This window comes from Ciona intestinalis, unplaced genomic scaffold (assembly GCF_000224145.3).
Source record: "Ciona intestinalis unplaced genomic scaffold, KH HT000119.2, whole genome shotgun sequence".
NCBI lineage: Eukaryota > Metazoa > Chordata > Ascidiacea > Phlebobranchia > Cionidae > Ciona > Ciona intestinalis.
In genome coordinates, this window is record NW_004190441.2 from 70555 (window position 1) to 92481 (window position 21927).

At 39.4% G+C, this 21927-nt stretch overlaps 4 protein-coding genes across 5 annotated transcripts in view; 3 read left to right on the forward strand and 1 right to left on the reverse strand.

Annotated features, from left to right (window-relative positions):
• LOC100177097 (interferon regulatory factor 6-like) overlaps window positions 1–1600 on the forward strand; it is a 5866-nt gene extending 4266 nt beyond the window's left edge. The window contains exon 8 of one of the 2 annotated variants that reach the window (XM_026838825.1): window positions 343–1600. In XM_026838825.1, the coding sequence (XP_026694626.1) occupies window positions 343–636 (294 nt within the window). In that variant the 3' untranslated portion in view covers window positions 637–1600. The remainder of the gene's footprint in view (window positions 1–342) is intronic. The other variant, XM_009863296.3, reaches the window with a different exon arrangement.
• A 983-nt stretch (window positions 1601–2583) lies between these two features.
• Window positions 2584–10071, forward strand: LOC100175824 (116 kDa U5 small nuclear ribonucleoprotein component). The gene is made up of 20 exons (XM_002129647.5): window positions 2584–2773; window positions 3210–3289; window positions 3585–3776; window positions 3917–3982; window positions 4074–4223; window positions 4465–4566; window positions 4804–4928; window positions 5187–5381; window positions 5448–5538; window positions 5657–5772; window positions 6046–6196; window positions 6540–6733; window positions 6833–6958; window positions 7237–7363; window positions 7811–7995; window positions 8267–8442; window positions 8606–8731; window positions 9006–9219; window positions 9422–9575; window positions 9791–10071. Exons 1-20 carry the CDS (start codon window positions 2626–2628, stop codon window positions 9992–9994), a joined length of 2922 nt encoding a protein of 973 aa, XP_002129683.1. The 5' UTR covers window positions 2584–2625; the 3' UTR covers window positions 9995–10071.
• A 545-nt stretch (window positions 10072–10616) lies between these two features.
• Window positions 10617–16723, forward strand: LOC100178137 (L-threonine ammonia-lyase). The gene is made up of 10 exons (XM_002129334.3): window positions 10617–10850; window positions 10909–11044; window positions 11245–11315; window positions 11916–12087; window positions 12888–13003; window positions 13897–14059; window positions 14443–14565; window positions 14841–15025; window positions 15410–15577; window positions 16090–16723. The coding sequence occupies exons 1-10, from the start codon at window positions 10810–10812 to the stop codon at window positions 16247–16249; spliced, it is 1335 nt and encodes a 444-aa protein (XP_002129370.1). The 5' UTR covers window positions 10617–10809; the 3' UTR covers window positions 16250–16723.
• LOC100178944 (probable flavin-containing monoamine oxidase A) lies at window positions 16685–21246 on the reverse strand. The gene is made up of 10 exons (XM_002123139.5): window positions 21011–21246; window positions 20851–20938; window positions 20376–20553; window positions 19598–19712; window positions 19199–19356; window positions 18852–18941; window positions 18451–18654; window positions 17856–18008; window positions 17295–17485; window positions 16685–17224 (listed from the first exon to the last, which is right to left on the reverse strand). Exons 1-10 carry the CDS (start codon window positions 21123–21125, stop codon window positions 16924–16926), a joined length of 1593 nt encoding a protein of 530 aa, XP_002123175.1. The 5' UTR covers window positions 21126–21246; the 3' UTR covers window positions 16685–16923.
• Between the last annotated feature and the right edge of the window lie 681 nt (window positions 21247–21927).

Consider the following 21927-nt stretch of genomic DNA (forward strand, 5'->3'; position numbering starts at 1 on the left):
GTGTTATTTATAGATTGGAAAAAAATGGTTAAAATGTTTTGTTGGGTTAAAAATATCTTAATATAAGTTTTATATTTGGATTAACAAATAAACACTAAGACTAATTAACAGTGAACTTTTATAACAGGAAGGATATAACAAGATATTTCCCCTTGCTTTATCGATATCTGCTAAAACACGTTAAACTAATTTAAATTATATTTTTGTTTAAAAGAATATATTTATTATACGTTAGCTGAATAAGTGTCGACTTATCATGACTTAGCATAATGTGACGTCAATAGAATCCCGCAGAGTCGTTCACACTATGAAAACAACTGAACGACATTTTTTCACCAACAGTGGAACAAAGTATTCGACGGGCACGAGTTCTATCGGCGTTTATCAATGGCCACCAACTCGTCCAAGTTCCCGTGCCCATCTTTCAGTCTTTCCCTTGGACAACGGGCGAACGGGAAGCAAAAGTCAGCTTTGTTCGTTATGATGACGGTGCGCGTGCAGAAGGCTTACCAGGCGATACAAGCCAAGTTGGAAAACAGCATCGAGTGCGAGGTTTATATATCGGGCACAACATCCATGGATGAAGACGCCTTACGTTTGGCGCGGAAGATCAAAGAAACTTTAACTTTGGAGTAACATGTGTGGGTATTGGGGGATATGGGTTACTTTGGCGTGTGGGATATATCATGGAAAACACTCGCTTTGGGAAAAATTATTTAGCTATATATGGACATTGGTGTAAGAGAAAATTACCTTACAAATTTCCGAGTTAAGTTAAACGCGAATATTATATAGGTGTCAATCATCGAAGTTTGCATCGTAGCTTTGTACCTGGGGATAAACCTGTGTGATTTTCTCAATATGGAAACATTCCATTATTATAACCCACCCTTATGCTAGCAAAGCTGTTTCCGAAACTCTTTATCCATGTTTAGAAAATGCGGTTGTACTTTATATATTTTGATCAATGTAGTAGGGTGGGGAAAGATGGGACACCAATTCGTTCTATTTTCTCGTCCCATGTGGTAGTAAACAAAGAACATTCAAAGAATTAGAAAACCGTATCCTCACGGCTCCCTTAGACCGTTGTTAATTGTTTAAAACACGATCAGGATATTTGGTTATTATGTGTTAAAGGCGTCCCGTCTTCCCCACCTTACAAAACTTTTGTAAATATAAATCACTTCCATGTAATCACATGCTTGCCACAGCATTAAGTTAAACGAAATGTTGTAACGCAAACACGAACAATAAATGCACTGTACGGCCTGTACCCAGTCTGCGGAGTATGACAGGTGCATTTCACTCACTTTTGGTTGTGCACACCATAATTTGTTCTACCACGCCAATTAATTAAAAACTAAAAAAATAGGTAGGAACTGCCATACTCTGCAGACTGGGCGTGTACCATACAATATTAAATAAAAAGCTTGGTAAAGAATATGAAAATGCAGTTTATTATCAATTGTGGTTTAAACAAAGTAATCCAAACGAATCTTCACTTGCCGCCATGAATACAGAAATTGTCGGAAAGGTATTTTAGAAAATACTGCTTGATCCGATACTACTGCTGGATAAATAAAACGAAGCGTATACATAGCGATTTGATTGGTTATACACGTGTATGGCTGCGTATACTGACCCATGGATTATGTTTGTTGTGAATGTAGATATCAGTACAGAGGGCCAAACAACACAGTGAACCAAACAGTATAAGAATAACTACGATAACACATATAATATGACTCACCAATGTCTATATTCTGCTTGGGATAAGTTAAACAGTAGATTCAATCTAATCTAAGCAAGATGCAAGCAGATAAAAATGCAACAAAATGGCCGACTGTAAACAGAAAATCAACTAAAAAGTTGCAAAACAAATACGTAGTCGCCTTTGTGACGTCAAATGACGTAATTAACATGTTGCACCAAATAGGGGAGTCAGTATAAACAAATTTGAGCAATATACATATAACACCAATATCTATCAATTCATTTAATGGTTTCTTTACCGATTTGTGTAAACAGCCATCGTCATACGTCACAAATAACGTCACCCGCTACCAAAAGTAAAATATATTACAAAATACTATTTTAGATAAGAAGTGTTAAAGTATAATAACATAAAAATGCAATTTAAATTAAGCAGTTAACTTTGAACTATGGGTTAACGTCACTTTGAAAGACAAATTTAGTCCCCATTCGGTGCAGCGGCGTTCAGTTTCGCTTCAGGGATTTTCCCATTTCATTCTAGACGCGTGAATTCGATTTGAAAACGTTTTCTGTGTTTTTGGTAATTCTTGTCCAGAATTCTGTTTTCTGTCAAGTTTTAGTGCCTGTACGTATTTATTGGCTATGGGACTGTATCTGAATAATTTTAATTACAAAATTAAGTTTAGGTTAACGAAATGAATACGACGTGTAACACTTGTTTTTTCCTAACTTTTTTGTATATAGTCATTTTAGTAAACCTAAACCATAAACTAAATGTATGATGTCAATTTTGCTGATACTATAAGTTTGTTACGGCAATGAATAAAGTTAATATGATAACGATGTTTAACCCTTTGTTTTGCACTCAGCCACACAATTTCTTAGTTAGTTTTTCCAGCGCATTGAATCATCATGGACAGCGATATGTACGATGAGTTCGGTAATTACATCGGACCCGAACTTGACTCTGACGGTGAAGATGAAGTTGATGACGTATCGGATGAAGGGAGTGAGGAGGAGGAGGAGGAGGAGAGGGAGGAAATGGAGCAGGATACGCATGGTTGGTTTTAACCTTTTATGTGAAGATTTTTGTCTGAAATAATATCTACACAGTTCGAGGTCTTTTTTGCCCGAATTATATTACGGTTGATTGTGGGGGTTAGGCTACAGGGAGTCGACCTAAACACCATTTTCGATGCTAATGACGGAACCTCTGGGTTTGGTTTTTTTTACAAGTCTATTATTTATAAAACTGCTGATGAACTGCTATTACAATGTTTATTGTTTAATAAAACATAAATACATTGTTCGATTGTTGTTATGTTTGGGTTGGAGAATCCTTCATGACACGCAGATTATATCATAAATTGTTGGCAGTTCATGACGAGATCTCATGACGAGAGTGTGTGCAAACTTCGCCGATATTTTTAAAACACGTCATGCAATGGAAGCAGTTAGAATCTGACTTGCAAACTAACTTTCATGTTTATACTCAGTAACTGGTACAGAAGTTGTGTTGCACGAAGATAAGAAATATTATCCCAGCCACGAGGAAGTGTACGGGCCAACCGTCGAGGTAAGATGGCTCACCTTTAATTGGTGGATAGTAACTTATAAGCGGGCACCATGTGTATAAATATAATCACAGTGTTATTTACCATTAAAGCCCTTGTCGCCTACCTTCGTGGAAGCGAAAGGCTTCAACATCTGGTGGGGTTCATGTGGTAGCACCCTGGGTGTTGGGGTAATGTAATATTGATCCTGACTACGTTTCCTGTTAGGTGCTTTACTGTAGCACCCCACCCATGTAGAATATAATTTGTAGCTATTCATCAACGCAAAGATAAATAAGTTTCATCTCATGTTTGTAGACAATAGTAGAAGAGGAAGATGCCCAACCGCTCACCGAGCCGATCATAGCTCCGATCAAACGGAAGAAGTTTGCGTTGGTTGAGCAAGAGCTGCCGAACACGACATACGACATGGAGTATCTCGCAGATATGATGGACAGCCCGGAACTTATAAGAAACATTTCAATCATTGGGCATTTGCACCATGGAAAAGTAAGCAAAATAAATTTAAAGTTAAAATGTCTGTGGAAGTTTTTCATCTTTACTTAACCGTATTTGACAAATCTTATAATCCTCTAATTGCAAAAAAATTTACACAAGATTTTTTATTAAATGTTGTTCAATATTTTTAGACCAACTTTGTTGATTGTTTGATGGAACAAACACATTTCGACATTGCTAAACATGAAGAAAAAGATGTAAGTTGATTTATCTGTGTTAGTGTGTTATGTTATTTTTGTGTCCACTGCATCCCCCCCCCACAATAACCAAGTTACCTCAACCTTCCAGCTGCGTTACACGGACACCTTACTAACTGAACAAGAACGCGGCCTCAGCATTAAGGCACAGCCAACCACACTAATACTGCCCGATACAAAAGGGAAAAGTTATCTGTTCAATATAATGGACTCCCCTGGTCATGTTAACTTCTCTGATGAGGTATGGTGGAATAAAAGTTCATATTAATTAATTAATAGTCAACGTGTTAAAGTAATTATATAATCTTGTAGCAGGTGTTTTCGTTAAGCACAAAATGGATGAATGTTTTTACAAATTGACTATTTTCAATAAAATAACCGGCGTGCCTGCCTCTAACATAACAGATAACACACCTGTGTTATAACAACTGTCATTAACCCACCACGCAAGGATAAACAAGTTACATTTATTCAATATCCAGGTGACGGCCGCCATGCGATTAAGCGATGGGGTTGTTTTATTTATTGACGCATCCGAAGGTGTCATGTTGAACACCGAACAACTCCTTAAACATGCATTGCAGGTGATAATGGTGTAGTAATGTAATGTGTGTCAGTGGCGTATGTAATGTATGTTAGCATTATGCAACAGCAATATATACCTTACTAAATTTGAACTGTGTTGTTTCTTTTTCCCCCATAATTTTATTCACTTTTTTCTGACACATAACGTTCGACCGAATTAACCATCATAGCAGGATGGCAAGGATTCGATCGCGGATGTTTAATAATCAAACACAACTCAAACTTTTACATGACAGGAGCGATTATCCGTGACGATCTGCATCAACAAAATCGACCGTCTCATACTAGAACTTAAGCTTCCCCCCGCTGATGCTTATTTTAAACTCCGCCATATCGTGGACGAAGTAAATAATTTGTTGAGGTAATGAACAACTCCTGGTTGAAATGTTTCATTAACTGTTTGTGTTGAAGCGCTGGAGACAAAACCTGTGTTAGATATTTGATCTTTCAGGATTGGTTCAAACAAAACATGTTTACGATTAACTTTAACTGAGACAAATCCATAACTCCCAATATAACCCATGTGCCCTGTTGTATATATTTATATGTGGTGGTACATTTATGTTATAACCGACAAAAATATCCACTTCTTTACCCTAAATCAACTTTGTTTCAACAGAACTTACAGCGATACCGAAAACATTCCAAACGTTTCCCCTTTAAATGGCAACGTATGTTTCGCGAGTTCACAATACGCGTTTTGTTTCACACTCAACTCGTTTGCGAACCTTTACGTAAAACAGTTTGGCAACGAGGTCGACCCAAAACAATTTGCTCGAAGATTGTGGGGAGACGTTTACTTTAACCAGAAAACGTAAGTTTGGCTTCGTATATAATATATATAACATGCGAGGATTGAAACTAATTTTGATTCAAATAGGAGAAGGTTTTCGAAGAAACCTCCGCACACGAACGCACAGCGAAGTTTCATTGAGTTTGTTTTGGAACCTTTGTACAAAATATTTTCACAGGTGGGCGTTTGGGTTGGTAAGGTTTTCTATGTTTCCACCAAGCTCAATACACAAAGACATAATGACAAATATGATCACATGATAACAGCGACAACAAAAGTTATTTCCTCCCCTACAGGTTGTTGGGGATGCCGACTCAACACTGCCTCGTGTGTTGGATGAGCTTGGTGTTTATTTATCGAAGGAAGAAATGAAAATGAATATTCGACCTTTGCTTCGACTTGTGTGTTCCAGGTCTGTTGGATCGTTTTCATAGTTGGGTAGAGGCTGCACTTAAGTTTCATAAAACATGGATTTTCAGTACAAACTCAATGGCTTGCTTAAACTTTCACTGAAGGTTTTAGTTTGAACTGAAATGTTTGAGATGAAATCTTATCTTGAATATTGGTTGTCATGTTGTATTGAAACTGAGTTTTTCAATATTTTTTTGGTTTAGTAAAAATTGCTTTTTTTCCGTTCTTTTACTGTTTTATAAAAACTTACTTCACATATTTTCTTAATATTTAGATTCATGGGAAACTTTAGTGGGTTCGTTGAGATGTGCGTCGAACACATACCATCGGCCAACAACGCTGCTAAGAACAAAGTGATGCATACGTACACGGGACCTCAGGATGATACGGAACTTGTGCAAGCCATGTATACGTGTGATCCTGATGTAAGTGGTCAAGTTTTATCAATATGTTAGGACACATCATGCAGGACTACTATGCACCACATTTGGACAACAATGTCTGTTTTATATGTTGTTGCTACCATGTGTGTTTAATCTAAAAGATCATCTTGTAAATGGCCCACGTTGCTTGGGAGGCACTGATGATGTCATGATGATGTCGTGGCAGTTGAAACGTCGGTACTTTAAGATCACAAAAACAAAACGAGACAAAATTTCTTTCATAGATTTTTCTTTCAAAAAAGGGTTGCAAAGTTTTCATATTTTTTAGTTTTTCTTTCATCCATGTTTAAACATGTCACCCCATCTAACCCCATTATGATCCCAGGGTCCCCTGATGGTCCACACATGCAAGATGTATTCAACTGAGGATGGGGTTAGTTTCCGTGTGTTTGGACGTGTGATTAGCGGTACAGTAAGAGCGGGGGACATGGTGAAAGTACTCGGGGAGAATTACACGTTGGACGACGAGGAAGATTCGAGGTTGTTGATGATGGGGAGATTGTGGATATCCGAGGCTAGGTGGGTGGTGGGGGGGTATGGGCCAGGTTGCCACATATGGAGGTGGGCCATCTTGCTCTATAAACAAGCATATTGTTAACCATGTGCGATATATTGTAGGTATACGGTTGAAGTCAACAGAGTTCCTGCGGGAAACTGGGTGTTGATGGAAGGCGTTGATGAACCCATAGTGAAGACGAGCACCATTACACAAGCTAGAGGAAATGAGGAAGCTCATATATTCAAGTAAGTTTATGGTCAGCATATGTAAATTCTTGACGGAAGCATATAACCTTGACCGAGCTGTCAAGCTTCATGGAAGCGAAAGGCTTCAACATCTGGTGAGGTCCATATGGTGGCACCCTGGGTGTTCGAGTATTGAGCAACTCTGTATAAAACTCCAGGTCCCATAGCACCCTGGGTGTTGGGATCTCAGGTTTCATGGCGTGCCGCACTGTTGGAATTCACCCATATAGAATAGAACGTATATTATATTGTTGTTCACAACCACAACCCCACTACAGGCCACTAAAGTTTAACACAAGCTCCGTGGTGAAGATTGCGGTCGAACCCGTCAACCCATCAGAGCTTCCCAAGATGTTGGATGGGCTGAGGAAAGTTAACAAGAGTTATCCCCTGCTAACTACAAAGGTGAGTTCATGATGTTTGTCATAAGTTGTTGTAATCTGTTGTGCGATGTAGCTTCGGGGCGTGTGTTTAATGTTTTGAACTTTCTGCCGCTAATATGTTGCTGTCATTAATTAGAGACATAAACATTATTGACCCGATGGTCGCGTCCTTGCTTCAACTATATATAATTGTCCATAAGTTCCCATAACATGTTTACTTGCATGAGAAGAAACCATGGGTGACTGTTTTGTTGCCACAATAATTTAAATAAGGAAACAGCTATAGAAATTACGTCATTGTTTGGGATAACATTTTCTGTTTAGCAGCAATATTGTTTGTTTATCTTAATTTAATAGCACAGTCAAGGCACTAAAAACCCAATATGCACAACTCACGAAAACTACAGTGGTTAAAACAGGCTTGTGGTTATGAAATAATCAATACACGTGGTTATTGTTGCCATGATAGGTAGAAGAGTCGGGTGAGCACGTTGTACTTGGGACCGGCGAACTTTACCTTGACTGTGTAATGCACGATCTACGACGAATGTACGCCGAGATTGATATCAAAGTTGCCGACCCTGTGGTTGCTTTCTGTGAGACAGTGGTGGATACTTCATCGCTGAAATGTTTCGCTGAAACTCCCAACAGAAAGTAAGCGTCTCCCAATGTTGTATTTCTAACTGGGCTCAGTTGGCTTTATGAATAAAACAACTTTGTAAATACATATGGTGTTGCTACCAGGTGTATTATAAATGGGTAACAGATGGTCTGGCAAATTTAATTTATGATTTTATTGGAACAAAGTTTCATCTGCCATACGTCGAGACACATCAGGGTTTGACGTTAGGTGTCTTGGCAATCTTTTTCAAGTTTAGAAATCCTCCAGCAATTAATTGGGATCCTAACTTTGCATTCACTCCAGGAACAAACTAACGATGATCGCCGAACCATTGGAGAAGGGACTGGCCGAGGACATCGAACACGAGGTGGTGCAAATCGGATGGAACCGGAAACGCTTGGGTGAATTCTTCCAAACCAAGTACGACTGGGATTTGCTTGCTGCGAGGTCAATATGGGCGTTTGGACCCGATGCCGCAGGTTTGGAAACTTTCTATACGTTACCAACTATATTCAAACTAGCTGTGACTTGCTCATCTAAATCTTGTTTCCCTTATGTTTATAATGCTGCGTTTTTCTTACTATGTGTCAGAACCTCATATAGACGCTGAGTTCAACATAACTACCTAACCATGTTCCACAGGCCCCAACATATTAGTGGATGACACCTTGCCATCTGAGGTCGACAAATCGTTGCTTGGTTCGGTTAAAGATAGCATCGTCCAAGGGTTCCAGTGGGGGTCAAGGGAGGGCCCATTGTGTGATGAACGTGGGTCGTTTGTTTCACTAACTATATATGTGTATGCTGCTGAGTCGGGTGGATCTTGCGGCAATTGTCTGCTTTGTGATCTTAAAATAGAGTTTAAACTATTACTTTAAATAATCTTTTCACAACTCAGTTTTATTCCAACGTTTCATCGGCCATTCGGCAAGAATTTAAAACAACAGACGAAATGTTAATAAAATTAATGTTTATACCAGATGAGATTAAAAATATTGTTTACGCCTGGTATAGAAATAACAAACTGATTCTCCCAACCCAGCGATCCGGAACGTCAAGTTCAAGATCCTCGATGCCGTGATCGCGAACGAACCCTTGCATAGAGGGGGAGGGCAGATCATTCCAACCTCGAGGAGGGTCGCTTACTCTGCTTTCCTCATGGCAACCCCTCGTCTAATGGAACCTTACATGTTCGTTGAAGTGATAGCACCGGCTGATTGCGTGTCCGCTGTGTATACGGTCCTTGCGAGGAGAAGGTGGGGTAGATGGATAGTTTGTTAACAGATGGTTGACAAAAATATTCTTTGCTTTTTACGTTTTAAAGTAGACTTATGTGTTTGACTGATAAAGTAAAGTTTGCTAAATTGGCTTGTGAAATAAATGATTTGATTTAATCGTTTAAACTTCATTATATAATCGATCAAACCTAATTCCCCTCAACCATATTCCCATTCACAGGGGTCATGTGACGCAGGACGCCCCCGTCCCGGGTTCACCCTTATACACCATCAAAGCTTTCATTCCAGCCATTGATTCGTTTGGGTTCGAAACAGATCTACGAACACACACACAAGGTCAAGCATTCGGGTTGTCCGTGTTTCACCATTGGCAGGTAAGGTTGTTGTGGTGTGGGTGTATGAACTTATTTATCCTTGCATGGCGGGGCAACGACAGTCATTAAAACACAGGTGTTCTGTTTTATACACCTTGTGCCTGCTTACAAGTTACCATGTATGCAAATTTGTGGGTGATTGTTTTTCTGTATGGCTCACAATTAGACAACCCATTGGTGATCACCTGGAAACAATTAACATTCAATCCCCCCAGATTGTACCAGGCGACCCCCTTGACAAGAGCGTAGTTATCCGGCCCCTAGAACCCCAGCCTGCAACCCACCTCGCTAGGGAGTTCATGGTCAAAACGCGACGTCGTAAAGGATTGAGTGAAGACGTTTCCATATCGAAGTTCTTCGACGACCCCATGTTGCTGGAACTTGCTAGACAAGACGTTATGTTTAACTACCCAATATAATGAACTCTGCTTTGCGTCGTGAACTACGTTACGATAATAAATGTACAATCATATAACACCAACAGCATTGTCAACCATCAATGGTTGTGGACGCGGCTTTGTTTCAACCATATGCTTGAAAATGTTAGTTATCGTTATAATGTAACTAGAAAAGTATTTGGTTTGTTACTTATTTATGGGATATATACTAATAAATATTCCATAAAACTTGCCCCGATCTAATGCTCATACTTCGTAACGAAATAATAGTCCGGGCCAAGCAGTGCTACAGAATACGTAGCATCAAGTCAAACAAATAATTTTTAAGACATATTTCGCCTTAAACTAAATAATCAGTCTTTTATATAAATTAACCGCGCATACAAGATGTAGATTGTGTTTCGTCGACCAGTTATTCGGGAATATAAATTCCGTAAATCCATGCGAAACGAAGGTTCTTGCTGAACTATATGAATGTAGAGAATTCAATTTTGATTTATTATACGTGCCCATTTATGATAGCATTGTAATTGTAAATTAGAACCAGGCTATTGTATAGCGGCTTGAGCGAGTGTAGATACAACATAATAATCAACAAAATAACGTTATCAGCAATGTAGTAAACGGTGTAAGATGACGTATTTCACTTGTTGTGATACGTCATCTTGTTGTTCAGTGGACGATTGTGACGAATCGGTCCGAAGAATTTGTTTAATTGCGTCATAATAGTCTGCCTGAGGTGAACTGACAGCTGAGATAAAAATTGGTTTGTGAGAAAAACGCTGCGTTTTATAAGTAGGGTGCCTATGTTATAAACATAAGGAAACAAGATTTAGATGAGCAAAGTTAACATGCCGGAAAACCTACAAACCACGAGGTAAGCATAGTTGGAGTTAAACCAGCGAATTATTTCTGAAACAAGTTTACATTTCAAGTCGTGACGTTGACGTAGCTGATGATGTAATATTGGATCCTAACTGCGACCCTGACAACCCAGTTGTCGTTGATTACGACAGAGTGGTGGACGCGAAACAATGTATTGGGAGGGGGGTTGTGAGGACGCCATGCACGGTAGGGTGTTATTGTGTGCAAGGTTCACAACTTTAAATACATGGCCAATGAAATATGTTGATTTATTCATTCATGTATTTAAGTAAATAATAAATGTAGTAACCAAATGAGCTGTAACGTTACGTAATATGCATACGTGATGTTTAGGCGCTAGTGTGTATATATGATAATTTCATATTTTCACAATATTTGTTTCACAGTGGTCGCGAATGTCCCATAATCTGGGCATCGATATCTTTTTCAAGAAGGAATTCATGCAGTTCACCGGAAGGTAACAATATAATTTCTAAATATTATTAAGAACAAAACACAGTGAACGAAATATGACAGTTATTTTCAATCTAAATTTATCTTAACACGCAATATCCGGTCACAATAGTACGTGTTGTCGGCTGGTATGACGTTTAGACACCGCCCACTTTTGGACCAATCAGAAGCCGGCGTTCGACGCTGTGAGGCAACACCATAATGCGTCACATACACAGTGATAATTTGAACGACGACGTTGTTTTTTCAGGCGGTAATTTATCGCGGGTATAATGAACTTTTGATATTGTGAGTAAGATATACCATACCAACGAAAGAGACGTAACAGTAAAACTACAGTCGCCATAACACACGTTTTAATACAACAGAAATACAAAACTTATTTGGTAAATAGCGTGACCGTTACACCTTAATGTTGACATTACATTGTAGTAATCCTATGACCACACGCTGTGTATCAGGCATCTCCGTATACGGCCCACTATATATATTTTTATTCTCTCTGCTTATACACCATACACCACCATATGTGGATATATCATTTCGAAGAAACTGCATACATTTGCTAAACGTGTGTTCTATCTTAAACACCCGCACATTACAGTTTCAAGGACCGAGGTGCTTTATATTCGTTACTAAAGCTAAGTGATGAACAACGTCGTGGTGGAGTAGTTACAACATCAGCTGGTAACCATGCACAAGCATTGGCCTACCAGGGGAGGAAGCTGAACATACCGGTCACCGTGGTAATGCCGATGCAAGCTCCATTGGTGAAGGTGACGATCACGTTAATAACGGTTGCTTATAGGTTAAAAACATATCAGCCGTATCACAATAATCAACCACAAAGTTACATACGTGGTAACTCGTAAGCGGGCACGAGGTGTATGAAACAGAACACCCGTGTTATTACGACTGTCGTTGCCCCGCCATGCGAGGATAAATAAGTTACATACGTGGTAACTCGTAAGTGGGCACGAGGTGTATGAAACAGAACACCGTTATAACGACTGTCATTGCCCCGCTATGCAAGGATAAATAAGTTACATACGTGGTAACTCGTAAGCGGGCACGAGGTGTATAAAACAGAACACCCGTGTTATAATAACTGTCGTTGCTCTGCCATGCGAGGATAAATAAGTTACGTTCATTCATAACATCGTGTACTTAGACCGTATGTGGCATAGATATGACATGAACCACACACACATACGCCGTAGTAAGCATGAACTGTGTTTGCTCACAACACACGCGTTGTTTATGACGTCATATTTGTTGTGGTGGTTATATTGTACTACGTTTGTGACAGTATAATGGCGCGCCTACGTTTGTGACAGTATAGTAGTCATCACAATGTATGTAGATCACTAATGTGCGCGATGAATAATAATATCATCTTTAAAACAGGGCTGAAGTAGAATAACAAATATTTTTAGTTCGTCAAATTGTGTTCTTTATTATTGCGGACGAACTAGTTTTCATTTCAAACAAATCCTACCCGTTGACTTATAAAGTAAAGTCATTGGGACATAACTTTATGAATTACGCCACCAGTTTAAATATAACCACTCTGCAGGTAAACAGTTGTAAAGATTTACAAGCCACCGTCATTCTACATGGACAACGATTCGACGAAGCGAAGTCGTACGCGATGGCTTACGGAAAGAAACACAACTTGTTGTATATTAACGGGTAATTATTAAGTTACATTTATCAAGCGTGGACGTATCTAATGCAGAAGAAGAAACGACATACGATTCTTGATATTCATTGAATAGATTCAAACATTTGTAGTTTTTTATTTTATTTTAGGCAACTCTGGCCTAAATCCTTGGGTGTTGGGGTAATGGGTCAACTCTGGCCTAAATCCCTGGGTGTTGGGGTAATGGGTCAACCCTGGCCTAAATCCCTGGGTGTTGGGGGTAATGAGTCAACCCTGGCCTAAATCCCTGGGTGTTGGGGTAATGGGTTAACTCTGGTCTAAATCCCTGGGTGTTGGGGTAATGGGTCAACTCTGGCCTAAATCCCTGGGTGTTGGGGTAATGGGTCAACTCTGGTCTAAATCCCTGGGTGTTGGGGTAATGGGTCAACTCTGGTCTAAATCCCTGGGTGTTGGGGTAATGGGTCAACTCTGGCCTAAATCTCTGGGTGTTGGGGTAATGGGTCAACTCTGGTCTAAATCCCTGGGTGTTGGGGTAATGGGTCAACTCTGGCCTAAATCCCTGGGTGTTGGGGTAATGGGTCAACTCTGGTCTAAATCCCTGGGTGTTGGGGTAATGGGTCAACTCTGGTCTAAATCCCTGGGTGTTGGGGTAATGGGTCAACTCTGGCCTAAATCCCTGGGTGTTGGGGTAATGGGTCAACTCTGGTCTAAATCCCTGGGTGTTGGGGTAATGGGTCAACTCTGGTCTAAATCCCTGGGTGTTGGGGTAATGGGTCAACTCTGGCCTAAATCCCTGGGTGTTGGGGTAATGGTCTAATTTATAGATCCTGGACAAGGACCTCACCTCTATCGTGATTATATAAGCAGGCCATATAGATCCGGCCATGCCTCTACCGAATGTGATTATAAGTTTCCTTCCCAGCTACGATCACCCCGATATATTGGCCGGTCAAGGGACCATCGGGTTGGAAATCTTAGAAGACGTTCCTGACGTTGATTGTATTGTGGTCCCCATTGGTGGGGGAGGGCTGGTGGCTGGGATCGCTGCAGCCGCCAAACATATCAGACCGGAGATTAAAATTATTGTGAGTTGTTTGTATTGTTAATGGATGTAACTTGTTTATGACAGCCGTTATAACACGGATGCGCGATGTTCTGTTTCATACACTTCGTGCCTGCTTACGAGTTACCATGTATGTGACTTTGTGGGTGAATATTTGTTTAATGTATTGCTGACAATTTTGACAACCCGTTAGTGACCACTGGGTTGGAGAATTGTCGGTAATTGTCTTGCCCAAGGACACATACGCCCACAATGATCGTACAAGTTCTATTTTGCCTTTAATGTTAGCGCCATAAAATATCACAAACTATTGCAAGCAGATAAAGACTTTTTGATACTTTAACTTTACTTTTATTGAAATGCTTCCATGATGAACCCCACTTTATCACATCCTGGTTCACACAGGGTGTTGAGTCGCAGAAATGTCCATCGTGGACGTCAGCTGTTAACAACGGGAAGCCCCTTCCATGCCCAATATCAAAGCAAGGAGCGAAGGATTCTATAACGGATGGTTTGAGTGTTATTGAGGTAATGGGGTTGTATATAAAACAAAAGTATATGCGATATGTGTGGAAAACTATATCGTATGAAACAGTGGAGTGACATAAACAACTCAGTGTGTTTTAATTTATATTGTGGGTTTAGAAGCCACGCTTTAATGTTTTAACGACTGTTATTTTTCTGCTAATTCCCTTCTCTTCGTTGTTTAATTTTTTTTGCTACTGTTATCAATAACTATTGTTATGTTATGTAACAAACTACACTGCTTCGTATAAACCATTACACCGTGATTTATATTACAGGTTGGCGTGAATTCTTACGCCACCGCCCATCCACTGATGGATAAGATGGTTACTGTTAGCGAGGATTACGTTTGTACGGCCATCCTTCAACTTATGGAGTTCGAAAAGTCGGTGGTGGAAGGAGCTGGGGCGGCGGGGTTCGCTGCTATTATTGCGGGGTTGTTACCCGAGTTGCATGGACTCAAGTAAGTTGTGTAATGTCGTATAAACGCGTGTACAACTGCATGCGTTGGGCACGCACGGTGCAGTGGTTTCGAATGATCGCCACGAACCCAAGGATGTGGCCGAAGCTTGACGTTGCTACCATTGTGGGCGTTTGTGTTCTGGCGCAAGGCAATTAACGGTGTCGCAGTACATTTGAAAAAAATCACCCACGAAGTTACATATGTGGTAACTTCTAAGCGGGCATGAAGTGTATGAAACAGAACACTCGTGTTATAACAACTGTCGTTGCCCCGCCATATGGGAAGATAAATAGGTTAAAAAAGTTACATACGTGATAACTTGTAAGCGAGCACAAGGTTAAATCAACATCGAAACCATTAAATTAACCCCACGTATTCACCAAGGGTTGTGACCGTGTTATGTGGAGGAAACATCGATATCACTACGTTGGGTCGAGTGATTGATCGCGCCCTCATGATGCAGGGAAGGCTGTGTAGATTCAACTGCATCATAAGTGATAGGGCTGGAGGGCTTGCTGAGATATTGGGGATTGTTGCTGATGGTGGGGCGAGGTGGGTGGGTGTTGTACATGTTGTCTGTATAGGGTGGGGGAAGATGGGACACTTTTTCATTCTATTTTCTCGTTCTATTTTTAAGTATATAAAGAAAATCAACGAATCATAAAACCGTATCCTCACGACTCCCATAGCCCGTTGTTAATTGTTTAAACCACGATCAGTATAGTTGGATATTATGTGCTAAAGGTGTCCCTTCATCCCCCACATAATATTATATTATAACACATGAACCTAAAGTAACGGTTACGGTTTATGTACTGCTGGCAACTCGGTGTAGATTTGTGGAAGTTCTTTTATAAAAAGCTTAATTTGTAAAAGGTCGTTTGAAAACAGTAACAACGGTAATCATACCTATGTAAATACGTAGACGGGGAAAGGGGGAACTTTAGGTGAAAACTTGAACGGTTTATATAATATGTTGTTGGAAGCGCGATGTTCAAATGTAAAACCATTGCGACGTATACACAATCGACACCACTGAACATTATTCACCTTTTTACTTCCAGTATCAAAGACATCATGCACGACCGCATGTCTCTCCCATCGTTCGTTTACAAGACATCCGTTCGATTGACAGTTGAGACACGTGACAAGAACCATGCGCGAAGTTTGAGGGAAAAATTGGAAGAACATTACGGGAGCGACCTAAACTGGAAAGCAGAATAAAAATGGAAAACTTTAAATAAAAAAACAATCTCATTCAATAGTTTACCACGGTGAAGCTCAAGTACATCAAATATATATATAGTACTGTGGGGTAAGATGGCACTTAATATCCCATATTTCCCAATCGTGTTTTTAACAATCAACATTGTTTAGAGTCATGAGGATACTGTTATACAATTCTGTAAATATTCTTAGTTTACTACCGAATGGGACGATAAAAAAGCACCACGTCCCATCTTACCTCACCCAGCAGTGCTAGATGTTTTGCACACATATATATACACCATGCTTTAAAGTTGTTTTATATTCGTACATTACATCGTGACCTTTATTTCACTGAAGACATTAGTTACGGATCGTGTTTTGCATTTTGTGCCGCGCTTATAACTTTGTTCAAATCATTTCTTTCTGTAACGTCTTGTGAAGATAAAACGATGAAATATTTTACAAATGTATTTACGTTGTACTATATTATAAAGCAAGTGTCTTTAATCAAATGAAGTTTATATGAGATGGAGATAAACAGTGTGAAACACAGAAGCAACAATACTATAAACAGTTCAAATACCAATCACACAGCTTATCAATTGCATATAAAACAAATTGTAGAATAATTGCTAAAAATCTGCATTAAAATAAACACAAGTGCTAGATATGTATAAACAGGAGTAAGATTAAGCCTTGGATGTAATACATGACTTTATGTGATCCATATATGAATAAGCAGCATATGCAGTAAAACTTACAATGGCCAGCCCAATCGACCATTTAAATAAAGTGGGAACCCTTGATGGTTGTCCCACTTTGCCCCATGGTAAGTTGCTCGAATATATGGATGATGTTGCAACACTGCGTTGCATCGGATTTCCTTTAATTCGATCCAACACTTCATCTGCCGCGCGTACACCTGACTCAACAGCGCCATCTAGGTAACCCACCCAACGTCGTGCCGTCTCCGTTCCCCCCCAATGTACCCTGGGGTAAAACAAGTGAAACAAGCGTGAAACAAGTAGTAAAACAAGCGCCGTGGTTATACCACACCTACCTAATGAATGGTATCCACAATGCTTGGTGGAAATACATGAGACATCCAGGTTGCATGATACCAACAGGGGCCCCCCCTATATATTCCTCTTTACTCCAATCCTTATCAATATAATGAATCAACTCTGTCCGACTTTCCTCGCCCAACAAAGACACCAAACATTTCACGACTGCTTCCTTGCGTTCATCGACCTGCGTGTGGGGGTGTGGGGATAAACTATGAACCACCACCAATAACAATGCCTGGTCAATATGTGGAAATGGGCAAACCTCACCCATATATAGGATACCACAACAAACACCACTGTTGTCATCCGATTGTAAACTTGTGTGCACCAACGACATTTATCATACTTGCCACTAGTGTTGGCTGGGTTATCAAATTGTGACAATAAAATGGAACTAATTTGATGGTAAAGTTGCGATATAACCGTAAAGTTGTCCCACCACAACGCAGATAATTATATTCTCTATGTGCGAGGTGAAGAACTTATTATTTATGCCCGTTATACTGTAAATAATATCTACATTTCAACCAACCAAATATATTAAACCAACTAACAGATTTATTCGTCCAGTAAGCAGCATGTTCTCCACCAATAAAAGCAACCAATGCAGGGTTACCTCGATGCGACGTCGCATCAAATGTAACTGACAAGGGACCAACAGACTTGGAGGGAACAACGAACGCGGTTTCGCCTGAATCTCCGTTTTCCTGGATATTGAACAACATTTATTAAATAAATGTTAAGTTGTTCACAATCAACCTATTATTCAAACCTTCCAGGCTTCATATTTACCTTGGTTCGGGATTTAGTGTTTGCTTTTCCTGGTCTCACATACCAACATATGGGGTATTGGGATAAATATTCGGGTATAAAGGAAACTATTACTTTATAAACATTTAACACTCAGTAAGCGGGAAAATAAATCACAACACCAACACAACATTGTTTCAAAATTTCCACAACATTGTTAAAATATAAATAACCATAAAAATGTGACACTTTGCGCACTATAATATTAATGCTGCATGAGAGGCATTGCTGCCGACTGCTTGGTGATTCTTGGCAGTCAAACTCCAACCCAAGCTTGTTATTGCTGTTAAGTTGGTTTGAACGCAATATACTCGGTACAAGTTTCCCATGGAACCTCACCTTCCAGAAAGCCGACTTATAAGTGAGCGTACATTTGATGAGGTGACCCATCGGCATCCGCATGCTTAGTTGCGATCGTTCGTACGGTAGCGGTGGATTGAAGTGGATGCGATTCACCAGGTGTGGAGGGGAGGTGCATATTATGTGTTTGGCTTTGTATGTATCACCCTGCTTGGTGGTGAGTGTTGCAAAGTCATTGTTGCTCTGGAAAGCAATGGGGTGGTTAACATTCAGTATTGTAGCAAATTTATTCACGTAAAGTTACATACGTGGTAAGCTGGCATGAGGTTTATAAAACAGAACACCCGTGTTATAACAAATGTCGTTACCCGGCCATGCAAGGATAGAAAAGATAGCTATTATATTGGTAAGGTATTTATATATTATCCAAGATATATTACCTGATCAATAGACACAACAGGGCAACCCAACATTATCTTGGCTGAAGTAATTCTGTCTTTCAACTTCTCAATCAACTGGTAGGTTGTTCCCTTTATAAGAATCACAATAGTCAAATAAAATTAATTATATACAATGTCACAGTCGAACTAGCAGTGAAGCTTTCACAACAAAACTTCCGCCTGCCAGGTTTGTTGAGCTTTACTACAAGAACGCCGGCCTCACACAAAGTTTGAGTTTTAAAACTTAAGGAACTAATTGTCCATCGCTAAATACAATTTATCTATTTCAAAATGTGACGCACTAATTCAAACTATATGAACAAAATTAGCAAACCAAGATTATTTACATTAAGTTGAAACTCTTGAGCGGCCCCGTCAATCTGATCCACCAAGAACCTGAACCCCCCGGCCAACGAACAGTAATAAAGGATGTAGAACAAGGAAAGTTGAGAAGGTTCGCATCCGAACACAACTCGCAACGTACATGCAAAGAGTTCTTTACTGGCTTTGGGGGGGGGGAAGGGGGGGGGGAAATTTTTTTTTACCCCCCGGGGATTTTAAAAGGTTTTTTTTTAAAACAATTCAAAAAGGGTAAAACCCCCCCCCCCCCCAATATAAATCAATTATAAATTCATTCATGCTATAAAAATAAGCTATCAAATATTAACTTTTGACATATATACTGTCAAGTTAGATATATTGGTTTTAAAATAACATTCATCTATAAATGCCAATTGTTAACATACTTTCAAACATGAAGTTTTGATCAGCAAATGTTTGAACTGTTATTTTATCCCAGGCAGCAGCATTGGGACATTTGATTGGATTGTCCGGATCTACTTTGTTCGCCATTGATTCCATCTGGACGTGAGAAATACAATGTTTGTGAAGTGAAATGTGGGGGAGCTTGTATCAGAAAATGTTATTTTACAACACGCAAATGCACGATGTTAATTGACATGAAAATAAAGCAGAAAAAATAAGAGATCAAACGTTGTTGCCGAAGTTTTGGTTTTAATGAATAATAAACCGTTGTTTAATACTGAAGATAAGTGATTAATAAATGGGCTCTAAGCACCAGCTTTAAAATAAGTTGTATTTTACAACCATGTACTTTAACGAGCAAAAACGTTTATTTAACCGAGAATCAACATTTATTTTGTGATTAACTCGTGTTGACTTAATACAGCATTGTTGCACATAGGCACGTACACAACAGATGTCAAACCTTTGAACTAATGATAATATTACATTGTCATTGACAGTGGAAAATATTAAAATAATGTTAAAAAATACTCTATTTTTCAAATTTTGCACAAAATCTGGGGGGGGGCTAAAAAAAAAATAAACTTACAGTTGTCAAACATAAGGAATCTCATCTTACTGTAAAAGGTAAGTTACATTCATTCATTTATGATGTCACCTCTGTTTTAAAAGTAAGGCAGCTTGTCACCCTAGTAGTCCCTAATGTTACGAGCTTGCCACAAATCGCTTTTCACCAATAGAGCAAGAAAACAAAACTACCTTTTTCAATGTCCGATCCATATCAATAAGTTCAAATATCCCAATAGAGGGGATGAGACCAGAATAAGTTGAAATATTCTCCAAGCTATGCAATGCAATCTTCTTCCTTCCCTCAACAAACTGGGGCCTGGTTGATAATCCAAACTCCTTGATGAGGTTCATCACATTGTGCTGGGAGCTGTGGGGGGGAGGGGGGTATCATGAATACATTTAAATTATCTCTATGAATACAGTAATAAAGATCGTATTAATTAAAACAAACAAAAAGAAAATGAATTACCAGAAAAAAAACAATGAATGTTAAGTGTGAAGAAATTGTATTTTTATGAACGAATCTCATCGGTGGACCACCCTATACAGCAAGGAATCAAACCCAGATTTTCTTACAAACCAGCTTGGTATTCGTTATAATCTGGTACGTAATAGTAGATATATTAGTAGTCATGTTGTAACGGTATGGTAGATACGAAGATACCTGCTAACCCAGTGACCACCCAAGTCCCAATCGTCTGTTCCATCCAATACGGGCAACTCTGCTTGTTGGAGTCGACCACCAAGCCGGTCTATATTTCACCAACATAAGTAAGTTAGATAATTGTTTGTTAGTTATTATGCCAATTTATGTGAAGACTTACCATTTGCTTCGAAAACCGCGACTTTCAAGTCACTGCAAGTCTTAAAGAGATGATAGCAACATGTTAGGCCAGATAAACCACCGCCTATAACAGCAACATCATATTCTTCCCGCATAACTACAATAACTTTATTCTAATATTTCTTTTGATTTAAGACTGTTCTGTGTCAATCAATAACATTAGTTAAAGTTAGAACACGTAAACGTTCATGAAAGTTTTCCGGTTGCTGCGTAACCTACGTTTCAGGTTTTGCTTCAGCTGACTTTAAATACTCCAGTTCATCATGACTCAGCACTTCTGCACATTCTAGGGAACATGTGACGACACACTGTGTAGCAATGCCACGACTAACTCAAATACTGGCTAGTGCACCAGCACATCTACGAATGTAAGACACCACATGAACGCAGTCGCATTGGGAATCTTGAATGACAACACCAACTCAAGGTCGATATTACATAAACTACAATACGAATGAATGTAACTTGCTTTATCCTCGCATGGTCGAAAAACGACAGTCGTCATTGTTCTGTTTCACACACCTTGTGCCCACTTACAAGTTACCACGTATGTAACTTTGTGGGTGATTGTTTTTTTTAGGTATGGCTGATAACTTGGACAACCCAAAGATATACCCACAATGGTGGTCGTTGCAATGTATATTCGTATTGTATGGAGTCTGTGCTTAAATACTACTGTTGCTGCTACCAGCCTAACGTAATATTATAAATAAATAAATAGTTCTAAATAGATCTTGAAGTTTAAACATTTATTGTATCAGCAGTTGATATGCGGCGCCAAGTCAGGATATTTACATCTATGGCAGATGAAACGTTGCAACAATATTTATTTCTTCACAATATTGAAAGTTTGTTTTACATCGAAGATTCCGAACACGCCCAGGAGACTGCTTCGCT

Coding starts and splice junctions, on each gene's coding strand:
- LOC100178137 (XM_002129334.3), top strand. CDS start 10,810: ATGAGCAAAGTTAACATGCCGGAAAACCTACAAACCACGAG. Junction 11,045..11,244: donor TTGTGAGGACGCCATGCACG/GTAGGGTGTTAT, acceptor TTTGTTTCACAG/TGGTCGCGAATGTCCCATAA. Junction 13,004..13,896: donor AACTTGTTGTATATTAACGG/GTAATTATTAAG, acceptor TTTCCTTCCCAG/CTACGATCACCCCGATATAT.
- LOC100178944 (XM_002123139.5), bottom strand. CDS start 21,125: ATGCGGGAAGAATATGATGTTGCTGTTATAGGCGGTGGTTTATCTGGC. Junction 19,357..19,597: donor TCAAAACTTCATGTTTGAAA/GTATGTTAACAA, acceptor CCCCCCCCAAAG/CCAGTAAAGAACTCTTTGCA. Junction 18,655..18,851: donor CTGTTGTGTCTATTGATCAG/GTAATATATCTT, acceptor ATTGCTTTCCAG/AGCAACAATGACTTTGCAAC.
- LOC100175824 (XM_002129647.5), top strand. CDS start 2,626: ATGGACAGCGATATGTACGATGAGTTCGGTAATTACATCGGACCCGAA. Junction 4,929..5,186: donor GAAGTAAATAATTTGTTGAG/GTAATGAACAAC, acceptor TTGTTTCAACAG/AACTTACAGCGATACCGAAA. Junction 7,996..8,266: donor GCTGAAACTCCCAACAGAAA/GTAAGCGTCTCC, acceptor CATTCACTCCAG/GAACAAACTAACGATGATCG.